The following is a 17517-nucleotide window of genomic DNA, read 5'->3' as shown; positions in this document are numbered from 1 at the left end:
TGACAAATGGTAATGTTTGAGACTGTCTTCCCAGCTCTCTTGAGGTTATTGACCAGGTGCACCCGTGTAGTTCTGGGCTGATTCCTGACCTCTCTCAGAATCATCCCAACACCATGAGGTGAGGATGATTGACAGTCATCTTGTTTCTTCCATTTTCCAATAATTGGGCCAACAGTTGTTGCAGTCTCACCCAGCTGCTTGCCTACTGTTCTGTAACCCATTCCATCCTTGTGCAGGTCTACAATTTTGTCCCTGGTGTCCTTCGACAGCTCTTTGGTCTTGGCAATGGTGGAGAGGTTGGAGTGTGATTGAGTGTGTGGACAGGAGTCTTTTATACAGGTAATGAATTCAAACAGGTGCAATTTATACAGGTAAATTAGTGCAGAGTAGGAGGGCTTCTTAAAGAAAAACTAACAGGTGTGTGAGCCAGAATTCTTGCTGGTTGGTAGGTGATCAAATACTTATCTCATGCAATAAAATGCTATTTAATTATTAAAAAAAAAGTCATACAATGTGATTTTCTGTTTTTTTCTTTTTAGATTCTGTCTCTCACAGTTGAAGTGTACCTACGATAAAAATTACAGACCTCTCCATTCTTTGTAGGTGGGAAATCTTGCAAATTTGGCAGTGTATCAAATACTTATTTTCCCCACTGTAAGTACTGATTTAGCCGGAAAATCTAAACTAGTGCTTGCCATTGTGTCTAAAAGAATGACCATTGGCCTTAAACACTTGGAGGTCCTTTACAATCTACTACATAGCTGATTACAAGCAAAAAAATGCCATATACAGTAAATTTGGTGTATCACTGCAATTTCAACAATTGTAATCCTTTGTGTGCAGATTTTCACATTTCATGTACTTACGGCTTCTGAGAATTACTGGTGTTTTTTTTCTTACGAGGTTTTCCTATAGAAAATAAAAAGCATAACAATTAGATGTCTACCCACATTATTATTCCAATTTTAGATCAGCAAAAATGTTGTGCCAATCAGCTTGAAGAACAGACCATGCCAAAGACTAGTTAGGAGACGGCTGTTTTTTTGGTTATAACATACATACATACATACCAGAAGTTTACATACACTATATAAAAAGACACATATGCATGTTTTTCTCAATATCTGACATGAAATCAGAATAAACCTTTCCCGTTTTAGGTCAATTAGGATTACCATATTTTTTAATATTTGCCAAATACCAGAATAATATGAGAGAGAGAGAGAGAGAGAGAATGTTTTAAGGCATTTTTATTACTTACTGCAAAGTCAAAAGTTTACATACACTAACACTACTATGCCTTTAAACAATTCTGGACTGCCCATATGAGGATGCTATGTGTATGGAGGCTTCTGATAGCTTTTTTGGCAACATCTGAGTTAATAAGAAACACCTGTGGATGTATTTTAATGCACACCTGAAACACACTGCTTCTTTGTGTAGCATCATGGGAAAGTAAAGAATTCAGCCAAGATATCAGGAAGAGAATTTTGGACTTGCACAAGTCTGGCTCATCCTTGAGTACAATTTCAAGATACTTGAAAGTGCCTTGTTCATCTGTACAAACAATTACACGCAAGTACAAACAAGATGGGAATGTCCAGCCATCATGCCGCTCAGGAAGGAGACCGAGTCTGTGTCCCAGAGATGAACGTGCTTTGGTCCGACATGTGCATATCAACCCAAGGACAAAAGCAAAACACAGATGATGGCGGAAGCTGGTAAGATTGTGTCAATATCCACAGTGAAATGAGTACTGTATCAACATGGGCTGAAAGGCCACTGTGCCAGGAAGAAGCCATTGCTCCAAAAGAAACCTAAAAAAGCCAGATTAAAGTCTGCAAATGCACACAGGGACAAAGACCTTAATTTTTAGAGACACGTCCTGTGGTCTGTGAAACTAAAATTGAACTTTTTGGGCATAATGACCATCGTTACGTTTGGAGGAAAAAGGGAGAAGTTTGGAAGCCTAAGAACACCTTCCCAACTGTGAAACACGGGGGTGGCAGCATCATGTTGTGGGGTTGTTTTGCTGCAGGAGGGACTGGTGCACTTCACAAAATAGATGGCATCATGAGAAAAGAAGATTATGTGGCAATACTGAAGCAACATCTCAAGACATCAGCCAGAAAGCTAAAGTTTTGGCGGAAATGGGTTTACCAAATGGACAATGACCCGAAGTACACTGCCAAAATGGTAACAAAGTGGCTTAAGGATAACAAAGTCCATGTTTTCGAGTGGCCATCACAAAGCCCTGATCTCAATCCTATTGAAAATTTATGGGCAAAGGTGACCGACAAACCTGGAACAGTTACACTGTGATTATATATATATTTTAACATATGTGGAATTATATACTTAACAAAAAAGTGTGAAACAACTGAAAATATGTCTTATATTCTAGGTTCTTCAAAGTAGCCACCTTTTGCTTTGATGGCTGCTTTGCACACTCTTGATGAGCTTCAAGAGGTAGTCACTAGAAATGGTTTTCACTTCACAGGTGAGCCCTGTCAGGTTTAATAAGTGGGATTTCTTGCCTTATAAATGGGGTTGGGACCATCAGTTGTGTTGTGCAGAAGTCTGGTGGATACACAGCTGATAGTCCTACTGAATAGACAGTTAGAATTTGTATTATGGTAAGAAAAAAGCAGCTAAGTAAAGAAAAACGAGTGGCCATCATTACTTTAAGAAATGAAGGTCAGTCAGTGCGAAAAATCGGGAAAACTTTGAAAGTGTCCCCAAGTGCAGTTGCAAAAAGCATCAAGCGCTACAAAGAAACTGGCTCACATGAGGACCGCCCCAGGAAAGGAAGACCAAGAGTCACCTCTGCTTCTGAGGATAAGTTTATCCGAGTCACCAGCCTCAGAAATCGCAGGTTAACAGCAGCTCAGATTAGAGACCAGGTCAATGCCACACAGAGTTCTAGCAGCAGACACATCTCTACAACAACTGTTAAGAGGAGACTTTGTGCAGCAGGCCTTCATGGTAAAATAGCTGCTAGGAAACCACTGCTAAGGACAGGCAACAAGCAGAAGAGACAAGTTTGGGCTAAAGAACACAAGGAATGGACATTAGTCCAGTGGAAATCTGTGCTTTGGTCTGATGAGTCCAAATTTGAGATCTTTGGTTCCAACCACCGTGTCTTTGTGCGACGCAAAAAAGGTGAACGGATGGACTCTACATACCTGGTTACCACCATGGAGAAGGTGTGATGGTGTGGGGGTGCTTAGCTGGTGACACTGTTGGGGATTTATTCAAAATTGAAGGCATACTGAACCAGCATGGCTACCACAGCATCTTGCAGCGGCATGCTATTCCATCGGGTTTGCGTTTAGTTGGACCATCATTTATTTTTCAAGAGGATAAGGACCAAACCTCCAGGCTGTGTAAGGGCTATTTGACCAAGAAGGAGAGTGATGGGGTGCTACGCCAGATGACCTGGCCTCCACAGTCACCAGACCTGAACCCAATCGAGATGGTTTGGGGTGAGCTGGACCGCAGAGTGAAGGCAAAAGGGCCAACAAGTGCTAAGCATCGGTGGGAACTCCTTCAAGATTGTTGGAAGACCATTTCCGGTGACTACCACAAGCAGCTTGGATTGTGGCCTCTCCACTCTTCCTTCAGACTCTGGGGCCTTGGTTTCCAAATTAAATGCAAAATTTACTTATTTACTTAGGGTCAATGACTGCCTTCTGGACAACTGTTAAGTCAGCAGTCTTCCCCATGATTGTGGAACCTACTGAAACAGACTAAGGGACCTTTTTAAACGCTTAGGAAGCCTTTGCAGGTGTTTTGTTTTAATTATTCCAATTTATTAAGATAATGGCTTTTGTGTTTTCATTGGCTGCAAGCCATTATCATCAACATTACTAGAAATAAACACTTGAAATAGATCACTCTGTTTGTAATGACTATATATTATATGCGTTTCACTTTTTGTATTGAAGAACTGAAATAAATCAACTTTGTGATGATATTCTAATTTAGTGAGATGCACCTGTATATACATATTGTTAGAACCCTCCTGTTTGTTTTTTCCATCTTTTGGTTTTGCGGTCACGTGACTATCTGCCTTTATATTCCAGCTCCGCCCTTTTGGCTGTGCTGGACTTCAGTGTTTGACTGTTTCTCTAGCCAGGTGCTTCTGTGCCTTTCTCTGTCAGTTCGCTTGGTCCTTCTGGGACCTCTAGTACTTTTTTTTGTCAGTTTGTCTTTTTGTGTTCTGCAACTACTTTTCTGTTTAGGTGGTGTCCCATTTTTTGTCCCAGTCCTTAGTTCTTTTAGGTACCCCTCCCGTTATGCTATAGGTCTTCGTTCAGACTAGCCGATGACTAAGGCGGGTCTGTTCGCTAGGAACAGTCAGCCCGCTACATCGTAGGGATTCAGCTTAGTCTTACTGTAGGGACAGCTTTCCCCTTCTTTCCTTAGTTCATGTTGCAGATCATACATACATACATACATACATACATACATACATACATACATACATACATACATACATACATACATACATACAGCTGTCCAGGTATAGCAATAGTAAAAAGCAGGGAGCACTCCCCTTATATATACACACATGCTCAAAACTATTCTTTTTGGCCTCTATTAGCCAAATAGAACAGTATTTATGCCAGCTGTGCAGAATACGTGTCCCCAAATCATGCTGCTGTAAAGAGAAAGCAGCATAATAGGACGATAGATCTGCTTTTCCATTTGACTAGAAAAAAGTCAGAGCAGACAGCCCCAAGGAGCAGCACAAATATGAATTCTGATTAAAAAAAAAAAAAGGCTACAAAATTTTTTTTTAAGTGGATCTGCTTCCCAAATACTCTGCATTATGTAAGGATTACATGTTATAGTAACAAGTCCATTCTTCAATTAAAGCACCACTCCAGTGTATTTTTTTTCTTTTATTGCACCACTGGAGTGGTGCTTTAAGGGGGCAGATAGATGGACGTATTTCTCGTTCGAGGATCGCATCGCAATCCTCGCACTGACCGTCAGATCTCATGACCTGAGCATGACAGCTGCATAGGAATAAATCAGGCTGTCACGCTCAGGTCAGGAGAGGTGCTGGGCCAGTCCATGCACTGCAATGTGATACAATCCTCGCACGAGAAATACAGCTGTCTGTCTGCGCCATAAATATAATTCCCCTGCCCAGTGTCATATTCCCCTGTCACCGCCTTTATTGTATTCCAGCATCGCTCCTGTCGGTCTCCAGTGAAAAAGTTACCTGCCTGCAAGCTCCAGTTTTTATGAAGCGAGTCGGAGGTAGGGGCAGGGGACTAACATTTAAAGTGCCACTCCAGCACTGAAAAAAAGCCCACTGAAGTGGTGCTTTAACGAAAACCTAAAGAAATGAACTGGAATACAAGTTGGTATGCATGCAACGTGTTGGTACATGTTCACACTGGCCACTAAACCGTTTAGGTTGATAGGATGAAGAATCTGTCCCTGTAACATGCTGCCCTTTCATAAGGTAAAATACTTAAATAACAGATGGTTCTGTTTTATTGCAAGGTTTGAAATCCAAAGTAAAAATTTACCATTCGTAGGAGGTGGGGTACATAACAGGTGCCCATTCGTTTCACACCATCCCATTGGAAAGATGTCTGTAGATTCCAAATGCACAATGCACTCTGGGACGGGAGCCTTCACACCTAGTGAGCAATAGAATAGAATTAACATTACATTATTAGGCTAAAGCCTCTGTACACCTTAGATGGCGGTCAGCCAATGGTTTGGTTGGCAGCTCTCTCAGCCGCTGCTCCCATACACAGGAGTGCGCGCTCGACAGCCACCCTATTTTCTCTCTAAGAGGCGCTTGCCAGACATCTCTGGCGGTAGCTTATCTAAGGGAGAACAAAAGGACCATCAGTCCAAAATGTCCAATCCTTAAATGACCAACAATCATCATCAGACTGTCGGCCAAAGGATCTTGTGGACCCCGCTCACATGCAGGCAGCTTTCCCAGTGTCATACCCTACACAGGAACTGCAATAAAGTTTATTGACTTTTTCAAAGGAAAATAAGGCCAGCATTCAGGAACAAATAAGGATCACAAGACCTCAGTTCACACTCAGTTCAGTGACCCACTTCAAAGAAGCTTGCCTTCAATGGCTCAGTGGGAAAAACAAGATCATCATGTAGTTTGATACACTTTAAAGAAAAGACATGCAATTTTTTCCAACCATGACTATGAAAATTGTACATTCACACTGAAGGCATCAAAACTATGAATTAACACATGTGGAATTATATACTTAACAAAAAAGTGTGAAACAACTGAAAATATGTCTTATATTCTAGGTTCTTCAAAGTAGCCACCTTTTGCTTTGATGACTGCTTTGCACACTCTTGGCATTCTCTTGATGAGCTTCAAGAGGTAGTCACCGGAAATTGTCTTCCAACAATCTTGAAGGAGTTCCCAGAGATGCTTAGCACTTGTTGGCCCTTTTGCCTTCACTCTGCGGTCCAGCTCACCCCAAACCGTCTTGATTGGGTTCAGGTCTGGTGACTGTGGAGGCCAGGTCATCTGGCGAAGCACCCCATCACTCTCCTTCTTGGTCAAATAGCCCTTACACAGCCTGGAGGTGTGTTTGGGGTCATTTTACTGTTGAAAAATAAAATGATGGTCCAACTAAATGCAAACCGGATGGAATAGCATGCCGCTGCAAGATGCTGTGGTAGCCATGCTGGTTCAGCATGCCTTCAATTTTGAATAAATCCCCAACAGTGTCACCAGCTAAGCACCCTCACACCATCACACCTCCTCCTCCATGCTTCACGGTGGGAACCAGGCATGTAGAGTCCATCCGTTCACCTTTTCTGCGTCGCACAAAGACACGGTGGTTGGAACCAAAGATCTCAAATTTGGACTCATCAGACCAAAGCACAGATTTCCACTGGTCTAATGTCCATTCCTTGTGTTCTTTAGCCCAAACAAGTCTCTTCAGCTTGTTGCCTGTCCTTAGGAGTGGTTTCCTAGCAGCTATATTACCATGGCCTGCTGCACAAAGTCTCCTCTTAACAGTTGTTGTAGAGATGTGTCTGTTGCTAGAACTCTGTGTGGCATTGACCTGGTCTCTAATCTGAGCTGCTGTTAACCTGCGATTTCTGAGGCTGGTGACTCGGATAAACTTATCCTCAGAAGCAGAGGTGACTCTTGGTATTCCTTTCCTGGGGCGGTCCTCATGTGAGCCAGTTTCTTTGTAGCGCTTGATGGTTTTTGCAACTGCACTTGGGGACACTTTCAAAGTTTGCCCAATTTTTCACACTGACTGACCTTCATTTCTTAAAGTAATGATGGCCACTCATTTTTCTTTACTTAGAATTTGTATTATGGCAAGAAAAAAGCAGCTAACAGTCTATTCAGTAGGACTATCAGCTGTGTATCCACCAGACTTCTGCACATCACAACTGATGGTCCCAACCCCATTTATAAGGCAAGAAATCCCACTTATTAAACCTGACAGGGCACACCTGTGAAGTGAAAACCATTTCCGGTGACTACCTCTTGAAGCTCATCAAGAGAATGCCAAGAGTGTGCAAAGCAGTCATCAAAGCAAAAGGTGGCTACTTTGAAGAACCTAGAATATAAGACATATTTTCAGTTGTTTCACACTTTTTTGTTAATTATATAATTCCACATGTGTTAATTCATAGTTTTGTTGTCTTCAGTGTGAATGTACAATTTTCACACTCATGAAAATACAGAAAAATCTTTAAATAAGAAGGTATGTCCAAACTTTTGGTCTGTACTGTATATATAAAATGCTCAAATTCCTTGTATTGACATCAAAGTGGGTTTCCCGTACAAAGATCAGAAGAGTTTTTTAAAGGAGTACTTATGTAGATCAGCTTAGAAAAACACAAAAACATCTCAAAAGAACCTCAGTGTGAACATGTCCAAGATGGAAACAGCCATAATTTTATAGCATACAAAGAAAAGTAAAAAAATCTCCGTGTACTTAGGCTACATTCCCATGATGAGATTTTGATTTTGCAGATTCACCATTTCTCCACCCCTTAAGTAAAATCGGTTACTTGCATTTTTTTCAAACAGACGCAGCGTAAAAAAACTCACCAAAAACTCATGGTGGGAACGTAACCTAAGGGTAGGTGCTAACAGGTTTTGGAAGAGAAATTTAGCAGAAACTTTCCAAATCATCCTCATAAACTTTGAGTCTTTTTGTTGAGTTTTTAGAGTGGAGACCAAGTAAAAACTCTGTGTGCACACACTCTTATTGGAAAATGTAAATAAAAAAAAACCTCCAATGATAATTGAAGTCCATCTGTTTAAGGAATTAAAGGGGTCTACAGTTTTTGGATTTTCCTGACGTCTCTATGATGCAAGTGTGATGGAAAAGGAAAGGAAAAATGCACTTAAATGCAAAAATGCATGTGTATTTGTACATCCCATTGTTCTGCTCCATCATCCAAGCAGAACAGCAAAAATAATAGAAGTGCAGGATCGGACAAGACACAGGTGGCACTCAATGCTCCCTCAGTATATACAATACCAACAAGACCTATCCTAATTAAAATCGGAATTGGTATATTTTGTAGTGACTACTTCATTGGTGAACACGCAGACATCATGCCAACATCTATCCATCTATGTTGACTATAAAGAGGGTTAGTTAGGGCTTCCATTACGGCGTCTGTCCTTTTAGCGGACAATGCAGAGCAGAATACGGTGCTATACTGTTCGGTATTTTTTGCAGGATCTGTGAGGGAATCTCCAACACAGATGTGAGTCTTAGTGGACTTACAATAAACCAAGCCAGAAAAGTAAGTAATTTTTTTTTTTTTTTTAAATCCCATCATTTAAAGCTCAGCATGTGTAAAACCCACTGTAAGGGGAGTTTTATTAAAACCCAACTCACTTTTATTGTACCGAACTTTCTAGTAGAATTTTGCAATTGTCATTTACACAATCAGTCGTTGCTTTGCTGTATTTTCTCCCTTTGCTGTGGGAGACCATGTGACCATGACATTTATGGGACATGAACAAAAATTGTGCTATGAAAGAGAGAGTGTCAACACAAAAGGACTGTTCAGACCAAGCACAGGCACTCGGTGCACCCTTGGTGTGGCCAAACATTTAAGTGCACCTTCTCACCTACTTATTTACCATTTATTTCCACCCTTCTCTGGCTCTATAAAGCCAGAACTGTCAATGGAGATAGATGAAAAACAAGTAGGTTGGACGGAGCACTGAACTGTTTGGCCACACCAAGGGTGCACAGACCACCTGTGCTTGGGTTTGAACAGTCATTTTGTGCTGACAGACTCCGTATCAGTAGTGAAACTTACATTTAAGTTCCTTTCAAATGTCAGTTTACAGCCCGTGATGCATGGACTGAAGAAGGATCTCCTGACCTGAACTTAATCGGAATATATGAGGCTGTCAAGTTCAGGTCAGGAGACCTTAGGCCATGCATCACGGAAGTCAGAATGAGGCTTTATGATCAAATAATTTAAGGACCAAGACCTTCCAGTTGGAGCCAGATGTAGGGGCCGGTGACCCTCGTTACAGTGGCGACACAGATATTCTGTGGCTGAAAGGGATTAACAGCCTCAAGCTTCATGCGTTCCTGAAGAACATGTTCATTCTTTGCCTACAAAGAGAAGAAAATCATATTGGTTAGAATGTGCTATAATCAGTAAACATCACTTCTAAAGTAGCACTCCAGCAGGGTTTTTTTTATTTTACCACTGAAGTGGTGCTTGTAATCTAAGGTCCCTGACCCTACTCTTATACTCGCCTGCCGCCATCTTCACCTTTTAATCACCACTGCACCCATTGATCCCTGGAAGTTTGTGACCTGACGGATCGGTCCAGTGTTTGCCGGGAGAGCCGGAGGTCACTTTTCAATGCAAGTCTATGGGAGACTTCTTCTGGCCCTCAGACTTACATTGAGAGCTTGTGAAAATTACTTTGACTTCCAGCCAGTCACAAGATGGTGCTGTGGGATTGGAGTGGCACCATAAAAAAAAGGTGAAGTCACCAGAGGGTGAGTAGAAAACAATGTTTAAGGGACTTTACATTAGTAGCGCCACTCCAGAGCTGAGAAAAATAAATAAATGAAAAAAAACAAAAAAAAAAACATTTTTCACACTGGCCTTTAGTATTTTATACTAGAAAATCATACTACCCTATCTTTCTAGAAGACTTCTCAGCAGTCTGATAATGAAAGTCATCTCTATACAGAGTAGATAACACGGAGCCTACCATTTACAATAGGTGTGGCAGCTCGCCCCTTCGCCTGCATTTGCCCTTATGGGAGCATGCTCCGATTAGAAGCTCAGGAGCCTGCTAGACAAAAGGATAGGGTCTGAACTAGTCTATTGCTACTAATGTTCATGTGCGCAACAGGCAGTAGGAGTCCTATATTAGGTCCAGTAGTCAATATGAAAATTGCAAAATATAAAAGTGTGTGTGTGTGACTATTAACCCCTTCCAAACATATGACATACTGTTAAGTCATATGTTAGAGCCCTCATTTGATGCAAGCTCAGGTACTTTAGTAGGTACGGAAAGTATTCAGCCCTCTTTAAATTTTTCACTCTGTTTCATTGCAGCCATTTGGTAAATTCTAAAAAGTTCATTTTTTTTCTCATTAATGTACACTCTGCACCCCATCTTGACTGAAAAAAACAAACAAATGTAGACATTTTAGCGAATTTATTAAAAAAGAAAAATACTGAAATATCACATGGTCATAAGTATTCAGACCCTTTGCTCAGTATTGAGTAGAAGCACCCTTTTGAACTAGTACAGCCATGAGTCTTCTAGGGAATGATGCAACAAGTTTTTCACACCTGGATTTGGGGATCCTCTGCCATTCTTCCTTGCAGATCCTCTCCAGTTCCGTCAGGTTGGATGGTGAACGTTGGTGGACAGCCATTTTCAGGTCTCTCCAGAGATGCTCAATTGGGTTTAGGTCAGGGCTCTGGCTGAGCCAGTCAAGAATGGTCACAGAGTTGTTCTGAAGCCACTCCTTTGTTATTTTAGCTGTGTGCTTCGAGTCATTGTCTTGTAGGAAGGTGAACCTTCGGCCAAGTCTGAGGTCCAGAGCACTCTGGAAGAGGTTTTCATCCAGGATATCTCTGTACTTGGCCGCATTCACGTTTCCTTCAATTGCAACCAGTCGTCCTGTCCCTGCAGCTGAAAAACACCCCCATAGCATGATGCTGCCACCACTATGTTTCACTGTTGGGATTGTATTGGGCAGGTGATGAGCAGTGCCTGGTTTTCTCCACACATACCGCTTACAATTATCACCAAAAAGTTCTATCTTCGTCTCATCAGACCAAAGAATCTTATTTCTCATAATCTGGGAGTCCTTCATGTGTTTTTGACAAACTCTATGCGGGCTTTCATATGTCTTGCACTGAAGAGAGGCTTCCATCAGGCCACTCTGCCATAAAGGCCTGACTGGTGGAGGGCTGCAGTGATAGTTGACTTTGTGGAACTTTCTGCCATCTACCTACTGCATCTCTGGAGCTCAGCCATAGTGATCTTGGGGTTCTTCTTTACCTCTCTCACCAAGGCTCTTCTCCCATGATTGCTCTTTTTGGCTGGACGGCCAGGTCTAGAAAGACTTCTGGTGGCCCCAAACTTCTTCCATTTAAGGATTATGGAGGACACTGTGCTCTTAGGAATCTTGAGTAATGCAGAAATTCTTTTATAACCTTGGCCAGATCTGCACATTGCCACAATTCTGTCTCTGAGCTCCTTGGGCAGTTCCTTTGAACTCATGATTCTCATTTGGTCTGACATGCGCTGTGAGGTCTTATATAGACAGGTGTGTGCCTTTCCAAATCAAGTCCTATCAGTTTAATTAAACACAGCTGGACTTCAATGAAGGAGTAGAACCATCTCAAGGAGGATCACAGGGAAATGGACAGCATGTGACTTAAATATGAGTGTCTGAGCAAAGGGTCTGAATACTTATGACCATGTGATATTTCAGTTTTTCTTTAATAAAATTGCAAAAATTTCTACATTTCTGTTTTTTTTTTCAGTCAAGATGGGGTGCAGAGTGTACTTTAATAAGAAAAAAAATGAACTTTTTAGAATTTACCAAATGGCTGCAATGAAACAAAGAGTGAAAAATTTAAAGGGGTCTGAATACTTTCCGTACCCACTGTAAATTTGTATTCTTCCCGTCAGATAATGGCTGTGTGTTATACAGCCAGCAAGCGTCTAATAGCTGCAAGTGGCGCCGAGCTTCCCCTGCAACTATTAACCACTTAAATGCTGCTGCATATTTTTACAAAAAAAAAACCACACACATTTAACATAAAATCATCTTTTAAACATGGTCATTTTCTGATTATACATTCCATTTTCCACACTCCATTATCATTCTCCTACTGTACATAGGAAACATTCCTTGTGCCCAGAGTGTGTTACTTCAACCTCCCGATTATATAGGCTTTGTATATTTATTTTTATTTAAACTTACTCACTTATAATAGCACCATCATATTCCACAGCACTTTACAGACATTATCATCACTGTTCCCATAGGGAATCTACATTGTGAGCCCCAATCAGTCAGTATCTAGCGTGTGGGAGGAAACCGGAGAACTCGGAGGAAACCCACGCAAACACGGGGAGAACATACAAACTCCTTGCAGATGTTGTCCTTGGTGGGATTTGAACTCAGGACCCCATACTCTAGAGCACCAATGTCCCCGTTCAGTCACCTGATGAGACTTTCTTTATCTTGTAGAAGAGACGAGTACTTCATTACCTGCCTGTCTATACGCATGGTAATAATTGTTAGCCTTTCCCTTGAGAAAGGCTCTAGGCCGAAACGCGCGTCGGGGGACGTGCGCACTGCAGTCGTTAGTTGGCTGTTGCTCTGTGAGGTAATATAGGGGTGTACACTAACCCCCATTGAATACTACTATGTTGGGTGTAATTGTTCAAGTGGTATGTAAAACCTATCTTTTACTTAATGAGCATACTAGATCTTTATCTGACATCTATTAAATGAATTCTTTAGCCTAGGCCCACTGCCATGTGCACATGTTGCTGTTTTTATTGTGTATTTTTATCCATAGAATGACTCATCTATCCTGTATTTTTATTATTAATAAAGAGTTGTTATTTTTCTAAATATGACCTCCTCTGTCGTCCTTTATGACCTTTTGGTGATCCTACCTTCTAGTCTCTTGACTATTGGTACTCTCTCAGTCCAGTTATTTGCAGCAATATGGATATTGGTGTGATGTGTTATTGTTTCTCCATTGCTGCTGTGTTCTCGAAGTCTAATAATAATTGTTAGGGCAGAAAGTCATTTTTGTTAATGGTCCAATAGTTTGTTGCCAACAGACTAATTATTCACAAAGACTAATGCTCCACATAGGACGACCTATAAGGACATCAATGAACTATTCCCTACCTAATGTTCCTAGATGGGATCAAAGTCTGAATTTAGAGCATACCCATATTTTTTTTTTTATTTTTTTTTTTTATCTCCCACCCAATCTGACCATCTGGGGTGGAAAGACGCTCCTGCACACTGGGTGGTACAGCTTCCACGGCAATTATACCATGCAAACAGATATTTGTTCATGAGGCCTATTAGTTAGAATAGGACCAGGGCATGATACCCTCTGGCCATAGCTAACAATAGCAGTACTGTCCAGCCTGCAGGAGCATCTCCCCACAATAGACGGGGCAGGGTATGTACATGTTATCTGCTCAGCTCAGTCGATAGGAATCGTGTTTGTTGGTCTCCTAATTGCATCAATGAGGTTATATTCTCTAGGAAGTTCCTGCTTCACTACAGAACAGCTTTCGGATCTGCTGGTAACTGCAGGCAATATGCCTAGATCTGTTAACACTGTTAATCATCCTCATTGTAAGAGTATACGAAGCTCAGGGGTCTGACTATTTGTTACCTTCCCATAACTGATTGCTTGGGGAATAATAAAGAGAAAAGGGTTGAATTTAATTACACTTTTTAATTGCAAAGCAGCAATTAATGTTCATCACAATAATGGGTGTAAATTTGGTTACAGGACACAGAAACCCCCCAAAGGTGTCTTTGATAAGGAATTAAAAACATTCACAAGCAACTCTGAGAGCCAGACTGCACAAGCAGAAATTATACACCACTCCCTGCCCACACTCATCCAAATAAAAAATTCTGGAGATAATGTATATCTGGATTTGGCCACTAGATGACACTGCAGGGCACGCTGTCAGAAACGCAAGCACTTAAACCAGGAAATATCTAATGTACAAGAACGTTCTACAGTCCGCACATTACTGGATTCTGTCATAGCCTTCAACAGCCACATTAGGCCGGGAAGTGGCTCATAGTAGTGTTCTCAAAGGTAAAAACAGCACAGAAAAGTATCTGCACCCATTGCTATTCACTATCGATAGTATTAAAACATTTGTTTTATGAAAGTCTTGAAGTGGTGCTGTTTTTTGCATATCTAGAAGGATTTGGAGTCTGTACAATAAGGCTTGTACCCCACACAAAAATAACACTTATTTGGTATCACAATGTCCAGAACAACTGGATCTATAAAACAATCGCAGTGAACACCGTAAAAAAAAAAAAAACTGCTTTTTCATCATACCGCCAAACAAAAGGTGGAATAAAACGCAATCAAAAAGTTGAATTGAAATAAAAATGGTATAGCTGGAGACGTCACCTTGTCCCGCAAAAAAAAAAAAAAATGCCATACAGCTCCATCAGCAGAAAAATTAAAGTTATAGCTCTCAGAAATGAGCAAAGCAAAAACAATTTATCTAAAAATTAAATGGATTTTATTGTGTAAAAGCGGTAAAACACACACACACACAAACACACACAATTTTATTGGATCATCACTAGCTTCCTGTCTGAAACGGGATGCCTGACCAAAAATATGCTTTCAAGGAAAAAAAACAAAACGATGGCTGACAGTCAGAAATGAGATTTATAAGGAGACAGAGACACATTATATTATAGTATATCTCTCAGATGTATATGTGTGGCTGCCTGCGTGGGTGCGTGTGGCTGCCTGCGTGGGTGCGTGTGGCTGCCTGCGTGGGTGCGTGTGGCTGCCTGCGTGGGTGCGTGTGGCTGCCTGCGTGGGTGCGTGTGGCTGCCTGCGTGGGTGCGTGTGGCTGCCTGCGTGGGTGCGTGTGGCTGCCTGCGTGGGTGCGTGTGGCTGCCTGCGTGGGTGCGTGTGGCTGCCTGCGTGGGTGCGTGTGGCTGCCTGCCTGCGTGGGTGCGTGTGGCTGCCTGCCTGCGTGGGTGCGTGTGGCTGCCTGCCTGCGTGGGTGCGTGTGGCTGCCTGCCTGCGTGGGTGCGTGTATGGGGTACAAGCCTTAGTGTACAGACTCCGCATCCTTCTAGATATGACATTTAAACAGTATCACTCCAAGAATGTGGACACTACTCCCCCCCCCCCCCCCCACACTATAGCATTCTGTCCATTTTTGCAGGAAGATGGACTCCTTTTTACTTATTGGAGAGGAATGATCAGCATTTTCTGCTGCCGCCATGCCATGTTTGCAGGCTATTACTTTTGTTTCCTTTGTCCTGCTAATAATGGCTGCTCTGTACATCTAGCATAAAATGCAAGAAAGTCTGGAAATCTGCTTAGTTTCAACAGTGAAAATCTCACCTCAGGGAAGCAACTGTCAGGAGCCGCATGAGCATTGCAATGAGTCAGATATTTATCCCAGTCAAAGGCCTCTTCTGTATAACCTGAAGGAGAACGAAGACAAAGTGAGACATGTTACCTAGATTTCCCAGACATAGAAACAGACAACCTAGGAAAGTTACATGCAACACAATGGGCATTTATAGAATTTTCAGTCAAAAAGGCCATTACATCAATAAATCTTGGTAAAAGAACACTTATACTAGACAAAAAGCTTCAACACATCGGAGAACAACATTCATTAGTTTTTACACTTCTCCAGTGATCCCTACTACTACTGACCCTTCACTCCAATATACTATCGTATCCTCATAGGGCGTCACAAACTCCATGCAAAAAATACTAAAAGTTATTAAAAGTCACTTTAGCAAAACTTGTAGTTTTTCTTGTTTTGTCTTCTTTTGCAAAATCAATTTGGCTTATAAAACATATGTGTCACCCTGGCCTGGATGCCACAAAATGTAATAAAGCTGTGTCTGAGAGCAAGGGGGAGGTTCTCTTGTCATGGGAATATTAGCATGCAGTACCTCCTGTCTCAGGCCAGTAGGGGGAGCAGGCTGCCCCTATAAAAGCTGGTGCTGGGGGCAGGGTTAGAGAGAACTTGATGGCCTGTCTCAGCACTGAGACTTGTCCCAGAGCAGAGCAGGGACAGACAGTTGCACTGCACCTAAGAGGAAGTGTGGCAGGAGGAGAGCCACAAGCCAGAGACAAGAGGCGAAGCAAGCCTGTCTTGGCAGATAAGAGACTGACTTTACCAGACTTTGGTGTCTGAGGCTGGGAGGATTCTACATCCTCCAGCAGAGAACCAGTCCGCAGGGGACTGTATATTCCTTGGCCTAAGAAGCCTGGAGGCCCTGCCACAACCGAAGGGACCAGTAAAGCCGTACAAGGCTGAGAGCAGAAAGGAACCCACGTCGCAGGCCATACAGGCAAGAATACACGGAAAGCTCGGAAACGTGGGCTGTTAACCTATAATGAGGAGATAGCCAGAAGGAGCGCAGAAAGCACGGTAGGCCTACACCCTCACCCTGACCAGGGCCAATTTCCCCGTTGCTCTCAGACATCCAGGTCCCCTCCTAGCTGGGACTGTTTGTGGGTCAATTTACCTGTTCTAGTAAAGACCCTGGACTGCAACCTGTTGTCTGCGTGCTCCTTGCTCCTCCAGCACTATCAGCACTGGGACTCTCACTACCATCACTCCCACCATCCACTATACTGCCCTGGGGCCGCACTCTTCCCGTGGGGAGTCACACTACCCTAGCTGCACACCTCATCAGCCCCAGCGGTCTGCATGCAGCGGCGGTTCCTAATAACCGCAAATGCACGGGTGGCGTAGTCGGACATAAACATCAGCACATAACGGACTACCACTGGCCTGACCACCCTGAGCCACGGAACCGGGTTGCCACTACTACTCCCATCGTTCCCCCTATTGCCCGGATCCGAGTGCCCCACGGCCCAGGGGGCGAGTCACATACAGATGGCAAAAGTATCCAAAATCACACACAGACATACTCAAACCTACATACATTATCATAATCATTTTTTAATATATATATTTTTTGTACTTTCTATGGCCTTACCAGGAGGGGACTTAAGGGTCAGGCCCATCTTTAGACTCCAACGTGCAGGGAGAATTTGTGGGCTATTCCTGTGGCACACCATGGACTGGTGACCCCGACAGGTCTCTGGCCTTAGATCGTCAAGTTCAACCAGAAAATACTGCTCATTGAAGACCTGGAAGACAGCGGCACATACAAATTTATCGCTTTATGTTTTCAGCCGTTTTCAAGTGGCGTATTTCATATGGTTTTTAAAAGGGATTGTCCA

At 42.4% G+C, this 17517-nt stretch overlaps 1 protein-coding gene across 2 annotated transcripts in view; it reads right to left on the bottom strand.

The window, feature by feature from the left end:
- Positions 1–17517, bottom strand: part of SFMBT1 (Scm like with four mbt domains 1) — a 97969-nt gene that overhangs the window by 33921 nt on the left and 46531 nt on the right. For both annotated transcript variants that reach the window (XM_073644360.1, XM_073644361.1), the window contains 5 exons: positions 17271–17424; positions 15649–15731; positions 9497–9623; positions 5547–5660; positions 867–909 (listed from right to left, as the gene is read on the bottom strand). In XM_073644360.1, coding sequence (XP_073500461.1) covers positions 867–909; positions 5547–5660; positions 9497–9623; positions 15649–15731; positions 17271–17424 — 521 coding nt within the window. The remainder of the gene's footprint in view (positions 1–866; positions 910–5546; positions 5661–9496; positions 9624–15648; positions 15732–17270; positions 17425–17517) is intronic.

Source organism: Phyllobates terribilis, unplaced genomic scaffold (genome assembly GCF_046119375.1).
Source record: "Phyllobates terribilis strain yellow unplaced genomic scaffold, ASM4611937v1 Scaffold_8__6_contigs__length_399053987, whole genome shotgun sequence".
NCBI classification, from domain to species: Eukaryota; Metazoa; Chordata; class Amphibia; order Anura; family Dendrobatidae; genus Phyllobates; species Phyllobates terribilis.
The sequence above is the reverse complement of the archived record's forward strand: the minus strand, read 5'-3'. Positions and strand labels throughout refer to the sequence as shown.